Source organism: Dipteris shenzhenensis, chromosome 15 (assembly GCF_047967505.1).
Source record: "Dipteris shenzhenensis isolate YYH24624 ecotype China chromosome 15, Dip_SZ_1.0, whole genome shotgun sequence".
In the NCBI taxonomy this organism is placed as follows: Eukaryota; Viridiplantae; Streptophyta; class Polypodiopsida; order Gleicheniales; family Dipteridaceae; genus Dipteris; species Dipteris shenzhenensis.
This window is the reverse complement of record NC_141610.1, coordinates 15,121,400-15,134,397: the sequence shown is the minus strand read 5'-3', so window position 1 is coordinate 15,134,397 and position 12,998 is coordinate 15,121,400. Positions and strand designations below refer to the sequence as shown.

General features: G+C 41.7%; 1 protein-coding gene across 3 annotated transcripts in view; it reads left to right on the top strand.

Annotated features, from left to right (window-relative positions):
* The window catches only part of LOC147893423 (putative nucleoside diphosphate kinase 5), a 35,791-nt gene extending 24,499 nt beyond the window's left edge, over positions 1-11,292 (top strand). The window contains exons 3-6 of one of the 3 annotated variants that reach the window (XR_015542263.1): positions 5,530-5,637; positions 5,868-5,977; positions 6,188-6,357; positions 6,506-6,657. Coding sequence is in view for 2 of the 3 variants with exons in the window: in XM_087386538.1 (XP_087242664.1) it covers positions 5,530-5,637; positions 5,868-5,977; positions 6,506-6,540 (253 nt within the window). In the remaining variant the exon portion in view is untranslated. Of the gene's footprint in view, positions 1-5,529; positions 5,638-5,867; positions 5,978-6,187; positions 6,358-6,505; positions 6,658-7,580; positions 7,632-11,040 lie in introns of those variants that run through there. The other 2 variants (XM_087386538.1, XM_087386539.1) reach the window with 2 other exon arrangements.
* Positions 11,293-12,998: the final 1,706 nt, after the last annotated feature.

The following is a 12,998-nucleotide window of genomic DNA, read 5'->3' as shown; positions in this document are numbered from 1 at the left end:
AATGTGCCCAGCAGCTAGTCGATGGCCTCGGAGGCTCCACGTATGCAAGAGGACAGAAATAGAGGCCTGGTGCTCCAAATGTGAACCCGAATCAGAAAGCAGCAGGCATGTGCCACGAAATGTAGAAACAAATTAAGAGGTGAGCAATTGTGGGTGTGATAATAATCAAAACGGCTCACCAGGGCACTCCGAAGTGAAAAAACAGGTTGCCTATGTGAAAGGCGGCTGATGTAGATATGCTGGAGGCCAATAGACTGCTTGACAATGCCTTCAGAGGCCTCGAAATACTGCAAAGAATGTTGCCAAGTGGTCAACTACACAGTAGTAGCAATGAAAGGCTGTTCTTGGCGTTAAACACGTGCAGGCGCGCGTTGCAGAAACTGTTGACCAGCAAGCAAAAAAGGCCGTGAATCAGTGCCTAAAGCTCTAGAAGCTTCCGAATGAAGGTGGGCTGTGGGCTGGTAGAGACGGATGGAAACGGCTGCAACGAGAGGCAGCTAGAGGCAGAAATGAGCTGAGAGAAAGAGGCGGCTGCACAAGGAGCTGAGTAGAGTTGGGGTTTCGGGTTAGGATTAGGTCTAGGATGACGTGGCAGCTATGGCAGGTGTGTGTGTGTGTGTGTGAGAGAGAGAGAGAGAGAGAGAGAGAGAGAGAGAGAGAGGGGCTAGGGAGGAAGGAAATAATACTCAAATGAAGACATAATAGAAAGGCTCATAATCATTCATCAAGTATCAAATGACAAGTGAAGTACAAGCCTTTATAGGCTACACACTCACACACTAGCACCAAGTGCATATGGGATAAGTCCCATGGTGACAGGTGGCACTCACAAATGAACTAGTGCTAGATCTCCTAGTACAACACACCACACACAACACAGCTCACACACTCTTTGGTTGTGATATCTCCAACACCCCCCTTTAGAGCAAAGAGTGTGAGACCCAACATGCAAGAAGTAGACCGATCCCCCCTCCACTACAATACTGCAAAGAGCAAGTCCAACTATCCAACACCTCCCGTGTGATAGTGACTTCTCAGTTAGCTTGCGATCGGCAAGGGCAAAACATCACTCATCACCTCCCCCTACTCTGAACTGGGTGGTCAATACCATCAAACCAAAGTAAAAGACTGCATTCATTTTTGAGGGACAATCTAGGGCAATGTATCTCTTATTGACGCCAAATACCACTAGACACCTATATCTGCCCGAGACCAGCCTGTTCCTTTGCTGGTCCTTCATTTCAGCTTGCTGTCCGCCTTCATCAAGGTCTTTCCATCATGACTTCATTGTCTTCCAGTCCTTTGCTCGTGGAGAAGTTCAAGGGGGAAGGTTTTCCCACATGGCAAACCAAGCTGTAGCTGCTCCTTATGCGCGAAGGTGTTTGGGATGTTGTTGAGGATGACAAGTTGAATTACTTGATTAGCAACACCAAAGCATTTGGAAGCAACAGAATGCCGAGGTTATTTCCCTCATTGGTCTTTGCTTGGCTGACTCTCTCATCCATCATGTGGACTTCAAGTCAAGAGCTAAGGAGATTTGGGATCTCCTTCAGGCATTGTTTGGTAATAAAATCACCAACTCTTGACTCTCTCATCCATCATGTGGACTTCAAGTCAAGAGCTAAGGAGATTTGGGATCTCCTTCAGGCATTGTTTGGTAATAAAATCACCAACTCTTGACTCTCTCATCCATCATGTGGACTTCAAGTCAAGAGCTAAGGAGATTTGGGATCTCCTTCAGGCATTGTTTGGTAATAAAATCACGAACTCTAAAGTCTTTCTGAAGCTCACGTTTTATGATTTGAAAATTCAAGATAAGATGGCTGTCCTTACGAAGAGTATGCATGGAATATCCCTCTTTGAGCAAACTCTTGAAGCCCTTTGCCTTGCCACTACCATGTTTGATGATATGGTGGCACTACTCATTGAGAAGGACCGTCCCACTAAGGAAGCCTCTCTTGTGGTTAATTATTTTCCACAAGCAAATGGAAGACCAACAAGTACATTATTTGCAAGTTTTGCAAGAGGAAAGGACACATTGAAGCTCATTTCTTCAAGAAGAAGGAACATGAACAAGAGAAGCACCATGCTCATCTCTTGTTAAAGAACAAGCTGAACGTGAAGAGCCCCTTGAGGAGATACATGCAGCTACAACAGAGGTTCATGGCCTCTCTCTCGAGGACCCATAGGACACAGATTGGGCTTTCTAGGCCCTCTATGCTATGTGTGTTTGTGTTGAGTCAATAACGGTTCTTAGCCTTGAGTTGTCCCTCTAAATTGGATGTATTTGGAGGCAATAAGAGGTACTTCGTCCTAGGTTGCCCCCAAAAATGAATGTATTGTCTTTTACTTTGGTTTCATGATATTGACCACCCAGTTCAGAGTAAGGGAGGGTGATGAGTTATGGTTTGCCCTCGCCGGTCGGAAGCTGATAGAGAAGTCACTATCAGACGGGAGGTGTTGGATAGTTGAACTTGCTCTTTGCAGTATTGCGGTGGAGGGGGGATCGGTCTACTCTTTGCGTGTTGGGTCTCACACTCTTTGCTCTGAAGGGGGGTGTTGGAGATACCATAGCCAAAGAGTGTGTTGATGTGATGATTGGTGTGTAATACTAGGAGATCTAGTACTAATGTGAGTCATGTGTGAGTGCCACGTGTCACTATGAGACTTATCCCATATGCACTTGGTACAAGGCTTGTACTTCACTTGTCTCATTTAGTGATGATGATGAATGAATGAAAGCCTTCATGGATTCTACATTTGTCTACGATTTCTTCACTCCCTAGCTCTTTTTCTCTATCTCTCACACCATTCTAACGCTAGGTTGTGCTCCCTTCTAATGATCTCTCTTGATGGTTGCGACTTGTTTTGGTAGGAGCTCTCTCGTTTGGCTTGCTGTGTATGTTGGCAGGCGTTACAATATGGATGATGTACTTCTTTTTGGTGTGTTGACACGCTTGACAATGGAGAAGTGGGTGTTTTCCTGATCTCGTATTTTACTCGCGGCATATTTATCTTCTCTCTTTGCTTGGTTATTTTCATCTTGAGGTCATGTGAACTGGTTCTCTGCTTGCATATTAGCCACCCTTGAAGAGATTGATATCCCCATTAAGGTAGCCTACTCTTTTATTGATGAGTATAGGGTTGATATCTTGTTTGTAATGGGTAAGAGAGTATTATTTTGCCCCAAACCAATTGTACAGGTCTTGTGAGAAGATGAACCAACTCTGAGTATGAAAATGCAGATCAGGTGGAGACACAACCACGGCTGATGTCTAGCAAAAGTGAACCGTAGTGCTGCCTCAACCATACTGTCAACTAAATGAATATGTCATGATCCCGCACTCTTTGAGGAAAGTCTTACAATCTGTCTTTGGCAGCCTGGGAGCATATGTCCTATGGCTTCCTCATGTCTCAGTAATCTTCGTGTCAAATGTCCCTACCTCTGTCAAATCTGCTCCAATGATGCTTCAGAACGTGAGCATTAGGTTCCTGAAAGAAATATGTAGAATTAATCTCCCATAACAAATCATACGGAAAAGCTGTAGTGATGGGGTGAAGAAAGTCAAATCAAATTCCCAGAGGCTTGCCGTTGTATGAGAGCGTGTACAGTGCTGTGAAGACATCCATAGGGTCATGTCGAACCAATGAAGGTGGTGTAGTATGTCAGTTTGGGTCAGGGAAGTGGATTGAGGTGCCATTGAAGGTACCAGAAAAAGGTACTCAGAAATGAGGGGCAAGAGAGGAGAATCTAGAAGAAGGCACGTCAAAGGAAGATGAGTGACTTGAGAAGAAGGGAAGTGGGAGTCCACATCCAACAAAAACCTGAAGAAAACGATGATGCTTTCATAGCTGCTGTAAAGAGATTTGGTCCTGGTTGAACAGTCGGTGGTGAATCAATTGCAAGGCAAAGTACATGCCACAAGTGAGGGGGGGAGTCCGATGGTTGTTTCAGTGATGACAGCATCGTTTTTGAGGAGAAGAAATGTGCTGAGCAAGAGTGTTTAAGCTTTGAGTATGATGGACCCAACTGAGGTGTACATATGATCACAATCATGAAGCTGTAGATGCTTACATCTACTGGAGCAAAGAGCGGGATCCTCTGTTGACTTTCATGATCGTAGAGACTCACTGAGGCTGTTTGTAACAGTGGGCTCTACTTGGAAGAGCTTCATTGTGGTACATTTGGCATGAGATATGGGACTATGGTGGGTCCCTTCCAACTTCCATAATGGTGGTTTCCTTCCTACCATCGGACTCTTTTTTGAAGCATTTACACAGCTTCATGGTGGTGGGAGGTATAATACCTTCAGAGATGGAGGCTGTGGTGGATCCATCGATGTACCTCACTGATATCCTCCGATGAATTTGGAAACACGGTAGGGTTTTAGGATACATTCTCATTGGATCCTTCAATTTGTAAGAATAACGTCTTTGTATCTTCTTTTTGCAGCATGCCTGAGCTAAGGCCTTTTAATTGATGGGTCTCATAGCTTTATTCTTAGTTGCAAGTTTTCCTGGATTGAATACTTACGTCTACTTAGTATTTACATACTAAGAAGGATTACTTTTGAGATGATGATTGCAAAGATTGGGACAAAGAATCTATCTTAATTGCTCAAGGGAACAATTGGTCAAGAAGCTAGCATAGTTTCTCAATGTAAAACCGGTGGGTTTTGAGTATGGAAAGCCTTTCTTTCATGATTGAAGTTTTTATATGGGTTACTAACAATTGAAGTTTTGGAATTCAAAAACCCTTTTCAAAGATAAAGTCGAACCCCCGAGACCGTGGTTGGTAGCCACATGCCGTAATTCCCTGAGCCACAGGCCCCATCTCCATTGGATCTATCCAGGAACCCCTTCTAGGATGGTCTGGCATAGAAGCAACCCCTCCTCTCCCATCCTTCCAATTTAGAAAGATGTGGAAGCTTAGGATCTTCCCTCAAAAAGATAGAGTATTTTCCTCACGAGGCTTGAGCACCATAGAGCCAGACTTTTTTATACTCGTTTAAAAATAAGATAGTCTGACCTGCTTTCATAGCTCCTATGGTTTGTTCATGCTGATGTGGATTCTCTTGTAGAATACATTTGAGAATCAATGTCTGTTAGTTCCAAAATTCTCGTTTGCATGGATCCTAGATGTGCGTGGCGATTCCCTGCTGTGCTTTTGGAGCCTATTGTCATGAGTAGCGCAGAAAAATTCTGATCACAATCTTAATGCATTATTTCTCCAAACGTCATGTTTTCAACAGCTTACATAGTTCCTTGCTCCCCATTTTCTAGAATAGCCATGCAGTTTTCCAACCTACCAGACTCCACACACATTTACTTGTTTTGTTTAAACATTATTGCTAGTTAATGACATGGCATTTATTTTCTCAATCAGCTGTCATCTGTGGATACCATCGATCTTTGGTGCAATAGCCTTGTTTAAATGCTAAAGATTTGAGTGATGGTATTTCTTAACGCAGGTTCATGCCCACAATTTTAAATTTCAGTTCTGGTAACATGCTGTAACTGGGCTTGCAGTGGACCCTCGATAGCATTGGTGTTACAGTGTGAGAATGCTGTGGCTAAATGGCGAGCCTTAATTGGACCAACAGATCCTGAGAGGGCACAAAGAGAGAAACCAAATAGGTGCGAAACAATTAGCTATCACCCCTTTTTCCCTCAATATTTTTTTTGCCTCCGCTTTGCTCATGCAATTGCATGTAAACAATGCAAGAAAGGATATCTTTTTGGTATCACCCAAACTCTAAATATTTTGATCTGAAGACCTGTCGAAGTGAATAATTTGACATCACTTTATATAAACGTCTAGATCAGGAGACAAAAACCAAAAAGAGTATTGTTTTTCTGCATTGCAGCATACGGGCAATGTTTGGGTCAGATACAACACAGAACTGTGTCCATGGTTCTGATTCACGGGAATCAGCTGCTCGAGAGATTGCTTTCTTATTCAAAGAAAAACAAGCAGGTAGGATGCAGTTTGAATTCAATGACGATTTCGACTCAATCATGTGCCATGGGACATGTTTTAGCAAGATCATCCGCCCCCCGCCCCCCTCCGCAAAAAAAAAAGACAAAAAAAAGGAAGAAAGAAAAGTGAACTTATATTAATTGTGACCAAAATACATAGAATTAGGATAAAATCCTATCAAAACCTCATACAAATCATGCGGAATAGAAATGAGGCTGTCACAACCAATCCGGAGAGTGGAAGTACATGAAGGCCCTGTGGATGTGTACATGAAGAATACACCATGATCCCACCCTCATGAAAGCAGCTCTCCTGGCCACTACGGCATGTGAGGGCTCTGTGCCTCTGTGCATTTGGATCTCCAACTGTGCCACACAGTAAGACTTGCAATGTCTCGATTTTGTTAGTGTAGAACGAGAACACCAGAACTCTTTTCACAGTTTAGTTCTCCTGGTAAGTTCTTTTTCTAAGTAGAAAGTAAGCATCACAAGATTTTGATCAGACTTTGAATTGGTAATTTTGCAGATGAGCATGCTATGGCAGGGTATGATGAACTGTGATCGTCGATGAGAGGTTTCTTCCTGAAAGATATAACCATCTGTTTACTTGTTGAAGAGTTATTTTTTGTCTGATATTTTGAGTTTTGTATATTGCTATCATTTACATTTCATAAAGACAAACGGGTTCATGAAAGATATATATATATATGTATGTGTGTGTGTGTCTCTCTCTCTCTTATATATATATATATATATAGAGAGAGAGAGAGAGAGATGTTAGAATTATTATTATAATTTAGCAGTGACCAATGTAATGTAATAAGTAGGTTAGGGGCACTTTTCCCTCATTTAGAGGTTTTTTCCCCTAACCACAGTTAGTTCACTAACTACGGTTAGTGAAGGATAAGGTTTTGTCACTTAGACAAAACCTATCCCACTTCTTGTATTACTCACTTCTTCTATTGCAAGCACTACGTTCAGCTCTCTTGCTCTCACACTCTCGTTTCTAACATTTGGTATCAGAGCAGCAAGACCCTGCTCCTAGTTCCCTACCCTGCTCCCTGCTCCTTGCTCGCAAGCTCTCCCTGCTGCAAGCTCCCTGCTCACAGATCCCGTCCGTATAGCCGTACTATCTTGCGCCGTACAACGTACGGACTTCCGTACAGTTCTTCATCTGTACGTTTGCTCTTGCGATGCTACCCGTACAGTCGTACGGACTGTTCCCGTACATTTGCCGTACAACCGCCATTCCGTACAAGTACATGGTGTTGCATTCGTCCGTACAACTCGAAGTCCGTACGCTATATGGATTGACAGTTCCACCGTATAACTTTGCAGTAGCATCCGTACAGCGCAGTCTGTACATCCATACGCTCTGCCAGCGCCGTACAACCGTACGTACCTGCATTTTCATAGAGGCCGCCGTACAACAGCTGGTAGCTCGTTAGTACTTCAACGCAGTACTGTTCCGTGAAGGTATAGGGAGTCCATCCGTACAGGCGGTACCGATCGTACAACTGTACTTAGTCGTACTGATAGTTTCGTACTGTTAGTCCGTACAGCTTGGAGGCGTTAGTACCTTGAGCAATTTTCCTTTGCAGGACATTTTGAAAGGCGCTTTTGTCACGCATTTGTGCATTTGAGCCATTGTTTGGCTATAAAATTTGGGGCATTTTGAATTTTTGGGCAGACATTGCAGTTGGATTGCAGGTTGTCCAAGAAATTGGGGCTTTTGCAATTACACTGCAATTTTGCAGTGCAATTTGGGGCTTTTGCAGGCAGAGTGCAATTTGTGCAACATTTGGGGCTTTCAGACCATTTGCCCTCTTTTGTATGCAATTTTCCACAAGAAATTAGGGCTTTTGCATTTGGGTTGCAATTTTGCAGGTAAAAGGGCATTTTGGAAGTTTGCAAACAGTTTTGGACTCAGTACGAGTCAAATTGCAGACTTTTGCCACTTTTTACAGATTCTATTTGCAGATTTTTGGGGCATTGAGCAGAGCAGTGTGGTGCATTTTGAGCCTTTGACAGGCTGTGACAGTATTTGTCACTGTGGGCATATTATTCTTTGCAGACTTTACTTGTGCATTTTATATCCCAAGAAGGGATTGAGGATCTTAGGGAACAATTGCTGCACATTGATGAAGTCATTCCGGATTCAGAGATGATCTCCACTACTCTGAACTCTCTTCTTGAGTCCTATCTTGGTTTCCACACCTCGCTGAATTTGTCATTGAGGGGGGGCAGCAATCCCTTCTCCTTTCACGAGTTGGTAGGACTTTTGTTGCAGGAGGAACAAACACGCACAAATATGGCAACCGGGGCTGGCGAGCATGCTATGCTCTCTAAGTTCAAGCCCAAGGGTAAAGGGCAGCAAAAGCCACATGCCCATCAGCCCACACATCAGCATAAAGTTGATTCTGGACAGCCTTCTTATAAGGCACAGGGTGATACAAAAAAGCAGAAAAAGAAGGGCATCTGTCATTATTGCAAGAAGCCAGGTCATTATATTGGAGAGTGCAAGAAGCGCATAGCCAAAGAAAAGAAAAGGGATTCCAGTATGGCTGTATCAGATGCATCAGGTACACATTGCCATGATGGAGGAGATGTTGCAGCCAACTTGGTTGAAGAGGACTATGCCTTTTTGTCTTGCACTTCAGATTTTTCAGTGGGTAGTTCATATACTACAGCCACTAATCATGATGACCCGTATGCTTTTTTAACTTGTAGTTACGATTCTTCAAAGGACGAATGCTCTTTCAGTGTTGATGAGACACTGCATACTTGATATTTTGATAGTGGTGCTTCAAAGCACATCACTTCCAAGAAAAATCTGTTTGTAACTCTGCATTCTTCACCCACCAAGAAGAAGGTAACTTGTGCAAATAATTCTTCTTATTCAGTGTGTGGAGTGGGAGACATTATTCTCACAGCCACTGATGGAACAGATTTCAGCATTTCAGATGTACTCTATGTGCTAGGTATAAAGAAGAATTTGCTTTCAGTGTCCTCACTCAATAGTGGAGGATTTTAGGTTGTTTTTGATGATGACAGTGTGCAGTCAGAGACAAAGAAAATGAATATGCTTTGAGATTGTCTGGCACTTTGTATCGGGGTCTTTTTCAGCTTGATCTATATGAAAAAAGATCCCATTTTGCATTATCAATTAGCACTCCCACTGCTGCGATGCAGAATGCGGAGTTATGGCATGCCAAGTATGGGCACATGAGCTATGGCAGCTTAATGACACTTCAGAGGCATGATATGGTTGATGCATTACCTCCTTTGGAGTCGCCTCCTCCTCATATGCTTGTGAATGTTGCATTCTTGGCAAAATGCATAGGCTTCCTTTCAAGAAGGATGGTGCAGTGAAAGCTATAAGAAAATTGCAGCTTATTCACAGTGATGTCTGCGGTCCCATGAGGACACCTGCTTTTGGGGGTTATCTCTATTTTGTTACATTCATAGATGACTTTACCAACTACACTTGGGTCTATGGTCTCAAGGCAAAATCAGAAGTGTTTATGCATTTCAAACACTTTGTGGCTATGGTTGAGAATGAGACAGACTCAAGGTGCAGACACTTCGCACAGATGGAGGGGGGAAATATATGTCTCATGAATTTGAGACATTTCTGAAAGAAAAATGCATTATGCATCAGCTTACAGTGAGGCTTATTCCTCAACAGAATGGCAAAGCAGAGCGGAAGAATCGCACCGCCATGGAAATGGATAGATGCATGCTCACAAGTAAGAAGTTGCCTCACAGGTTTTACTATATTCTAAATCGGGCTCCTACAAAGGCTTTGAAGACAATCACTCCCTATGAGGCATGGCATGGGAGAAAGCCTTTAGTGGACCATTTCAGAGTTTTTGGTTGTGTAGCATATGCCCACGTTGTGGAGTTCAGACACAAGTTGTCAGATAAGGCACTAAAATGCATTTTTGTGGGATATAGTTCACAAAGCAAAGGCTATCGTCTCTACAATCCTGCTACACACAAGATTTTTGTTAGTAGAGATGTCATATTCTCTAAAAATTCTGCACATGCAAATGCTGAATTTCAGATTCCAGCCTCTTTAGATGATGTATTTGAGGGGATGCTTCCTATAGCATTTGGTTCCTCTGCTGAAACTCAGAATTTACAGCAACCTCCGCCAGCTCCACAAGTACAACTTCAGCCCCCAGCTGAATTGGTATAACCTCAGGGTGTGGATGAAGTTGTCAGGCAAGAAATTCAAGAGATAAACGCAGCCAAAACAGTCCTGCATTGGTTGCTTCAGACTGTCAGGGAGAGTAGGCTTGAAGCTCCATTGCCTGGCAGAACTCGTAGTGCAGTAAGGCATGAGAGATGGTGATTCACGTAAACGAGGAAATCTCATGTTTCATTCCTCGTTTCTTGAAATGTATAAAGAATCAGGAGATAAGTAATGACATCATGGGCAAATGATTCTGGCCCTTATTAGTGCCTCTCTGACAAGTATCTTAGCCGTAAGATTGGGTCTCGCATTGTATCGGTAACTGGTTTGTCACCGCATAGATAGGCAGCCTGGCTGATCGCGGCTAGGTTGGGAGATTCCAATCCCGGCTGAATGAAAGTGATTTATTCAAGAATCTGATTCTCGGAGGAGAATCACGGGGGGGGGGGGGGGGGGAAGGAGAAAATGATGCTTCTTATATATATATATATATATACATATATATATGTGTGTGTGTGTGTGTGTGTGTGTGTGTGTATGTATATACATATATACATACATATATACATATATACATATATATATATGTATGTATATATGTATGTATATATATACATGTATATATATATATGTATGTATATATGTATATATATACATGTATATATATATGTGTGTATATATATATATATAGAGAGAGAGAGAGTATATATATATATATATATATAGAGAGAGAGAGAGAGAGAGAGAGAGAGAGAGAGAGAGATGCACGCACGCACACGTTCCCACAATTTCTCAATATCTTGCTAGACTACTTTAGGTTCTTGATTTCTCCCCGGAGTTAATGTCAACCTTTGCTTATTCAGGTCTATCGATGGATTGGTTGGTCATTGTGATATCTGATTGGTAAAATGGCTGGAGAGTTATTCCATTTGGGGATCAATGCAACATTATTATACTACTTCATACCTTCAAAGTCTTCGAGAGTGGACTGCTGTGAAGTTAAGATTGCATGTGCTAAGCTTAAAAAAGTTGAGTGTCTCACCAATATATGTACAGTCTGTCTGGACTCTGTATACTTCAAACTTCAGGTGAGGAGGTTGTAAGGTGAAGAAAGTTAAAGCGGGAATTGAGGTGCAAGTTAAACATTAAAGTGATAGCATCATCACATGAATAGTTAACTCGTGTTATATGGCATGCATGTGCATGCCCACTCATATGACATCATATGTACTGGAGCCCACGTATGCACCTTTTTTCATGCCATGCCTACACCTGTACCCGCACATGCACTTACCTACGTACCTACCTACTACACACACCTACCTACCTACCTACATGTATACAAATATGTTGAATGATTATGCGCACCTCAATAAAACAATAACATGCACACATGCACATGCGCATTGAATTATTAGTGACAATCGAGGAGTATGTTAATTGATTTACAAGGAACGAATGGTGTAATTGGTGATACATGCCATCCTAGTCGAAGTAAGGTTCCGAACTAAAAGTATGCAGTCCACATAGTTCAAATCTAATCACGAGAATGGTATCTGAATATGCTATCGGAAGTTGGATTCATTCTTGAGATAGAGCACATCAACTAGGTTACCCAGTTATCATAGTGTTGAAAAGGAATAATAAACTTTAATTTTTTAGGGAGACGTTAGAAAAGGTGGTAGGAGCAAGAAAATATTATTTTTTCAATGGATCAAGTGAGCAAAATCAAGGTCAAACAACATCCAAAGGTTAATCAAAAATTAGATTCATAAGTATTTATATAGTCTAATGCCCTTTGGGAGAGTACACACACTAGGAGATTTTAAAAGTTAAATGTTATTAGTAAAGAAAATGAAAAATGTCAAGAAGACAAAATCTCTATGAACTACTAAATGCCCTATGCCACGAGGACACACCTCGAGGGTGTCATGCTAAGAGTTTAGCCAAACAAGATAATATTGAGAAGTCCATGCACTACCATGCTTGATAGTTAAATAGTGAGGGTCAGCCTAGTTATATAGCCCTAGTCCTTGTCACTATATGTAGTTGGGGTTTGGTAACTACCCTAAACGTCTTTCCTTAGTCAACAGTTTAACCCATCCTTAGGTTGCAAGTCATTTGCCCTAATTGAAATGCAGTATGCTTGGGTGGGTGGTCACTTAGGTTGAGACAAATTGACTAGAGTTAACAAGTATCATTATTATTTTCTTAATAGAAGCATGTATGCCATCAATTATTGGGAATTGTTTTTTGAGACATTGACACTCTATCAAGACTCACCATCCCGAAACTTGTCTTTCTAACAAGTATTCGTAACACATGGTTAAAAAGATGTTAAATAAATTTGGGACATAATGAAAAATAGCATTTAAAACCTCTAGTTGAGCTAGCTCTTTAGAAACTAAGCTATCCCTCGCACTAAGGATTTCTTTTGATTTAACTTATGCAAAAAATATGTCAAAAATTGGTTGGGCTTTGAATGCATTGGGGAGTTGCTAGCATCATTTTCTTCTTTATGACAATATATGTACCACAAAATTGAGAAGATAACTTATAGTTGTTATTTTTCTATGTAGTCTACCTACCTTTAGAATGCAAGAGATCTCCTATGGTTGCTAGGTAAGTAACATGCTTGATCTCATGTGCTTTAGATGCAAGCCTTTTGTTTGCTTTATAATAACATGTTGGTCTTCCTCTTGAGATTATTTAGCTTAGGTGTGACATTTTTAGCACAAAATATTTTAGAGTGTTGGTCTTCCTCTTGAGATTATTTAGCCTAGGTGTGACATTTCCTTTAGTAAACTCCTTTTTTGTATCT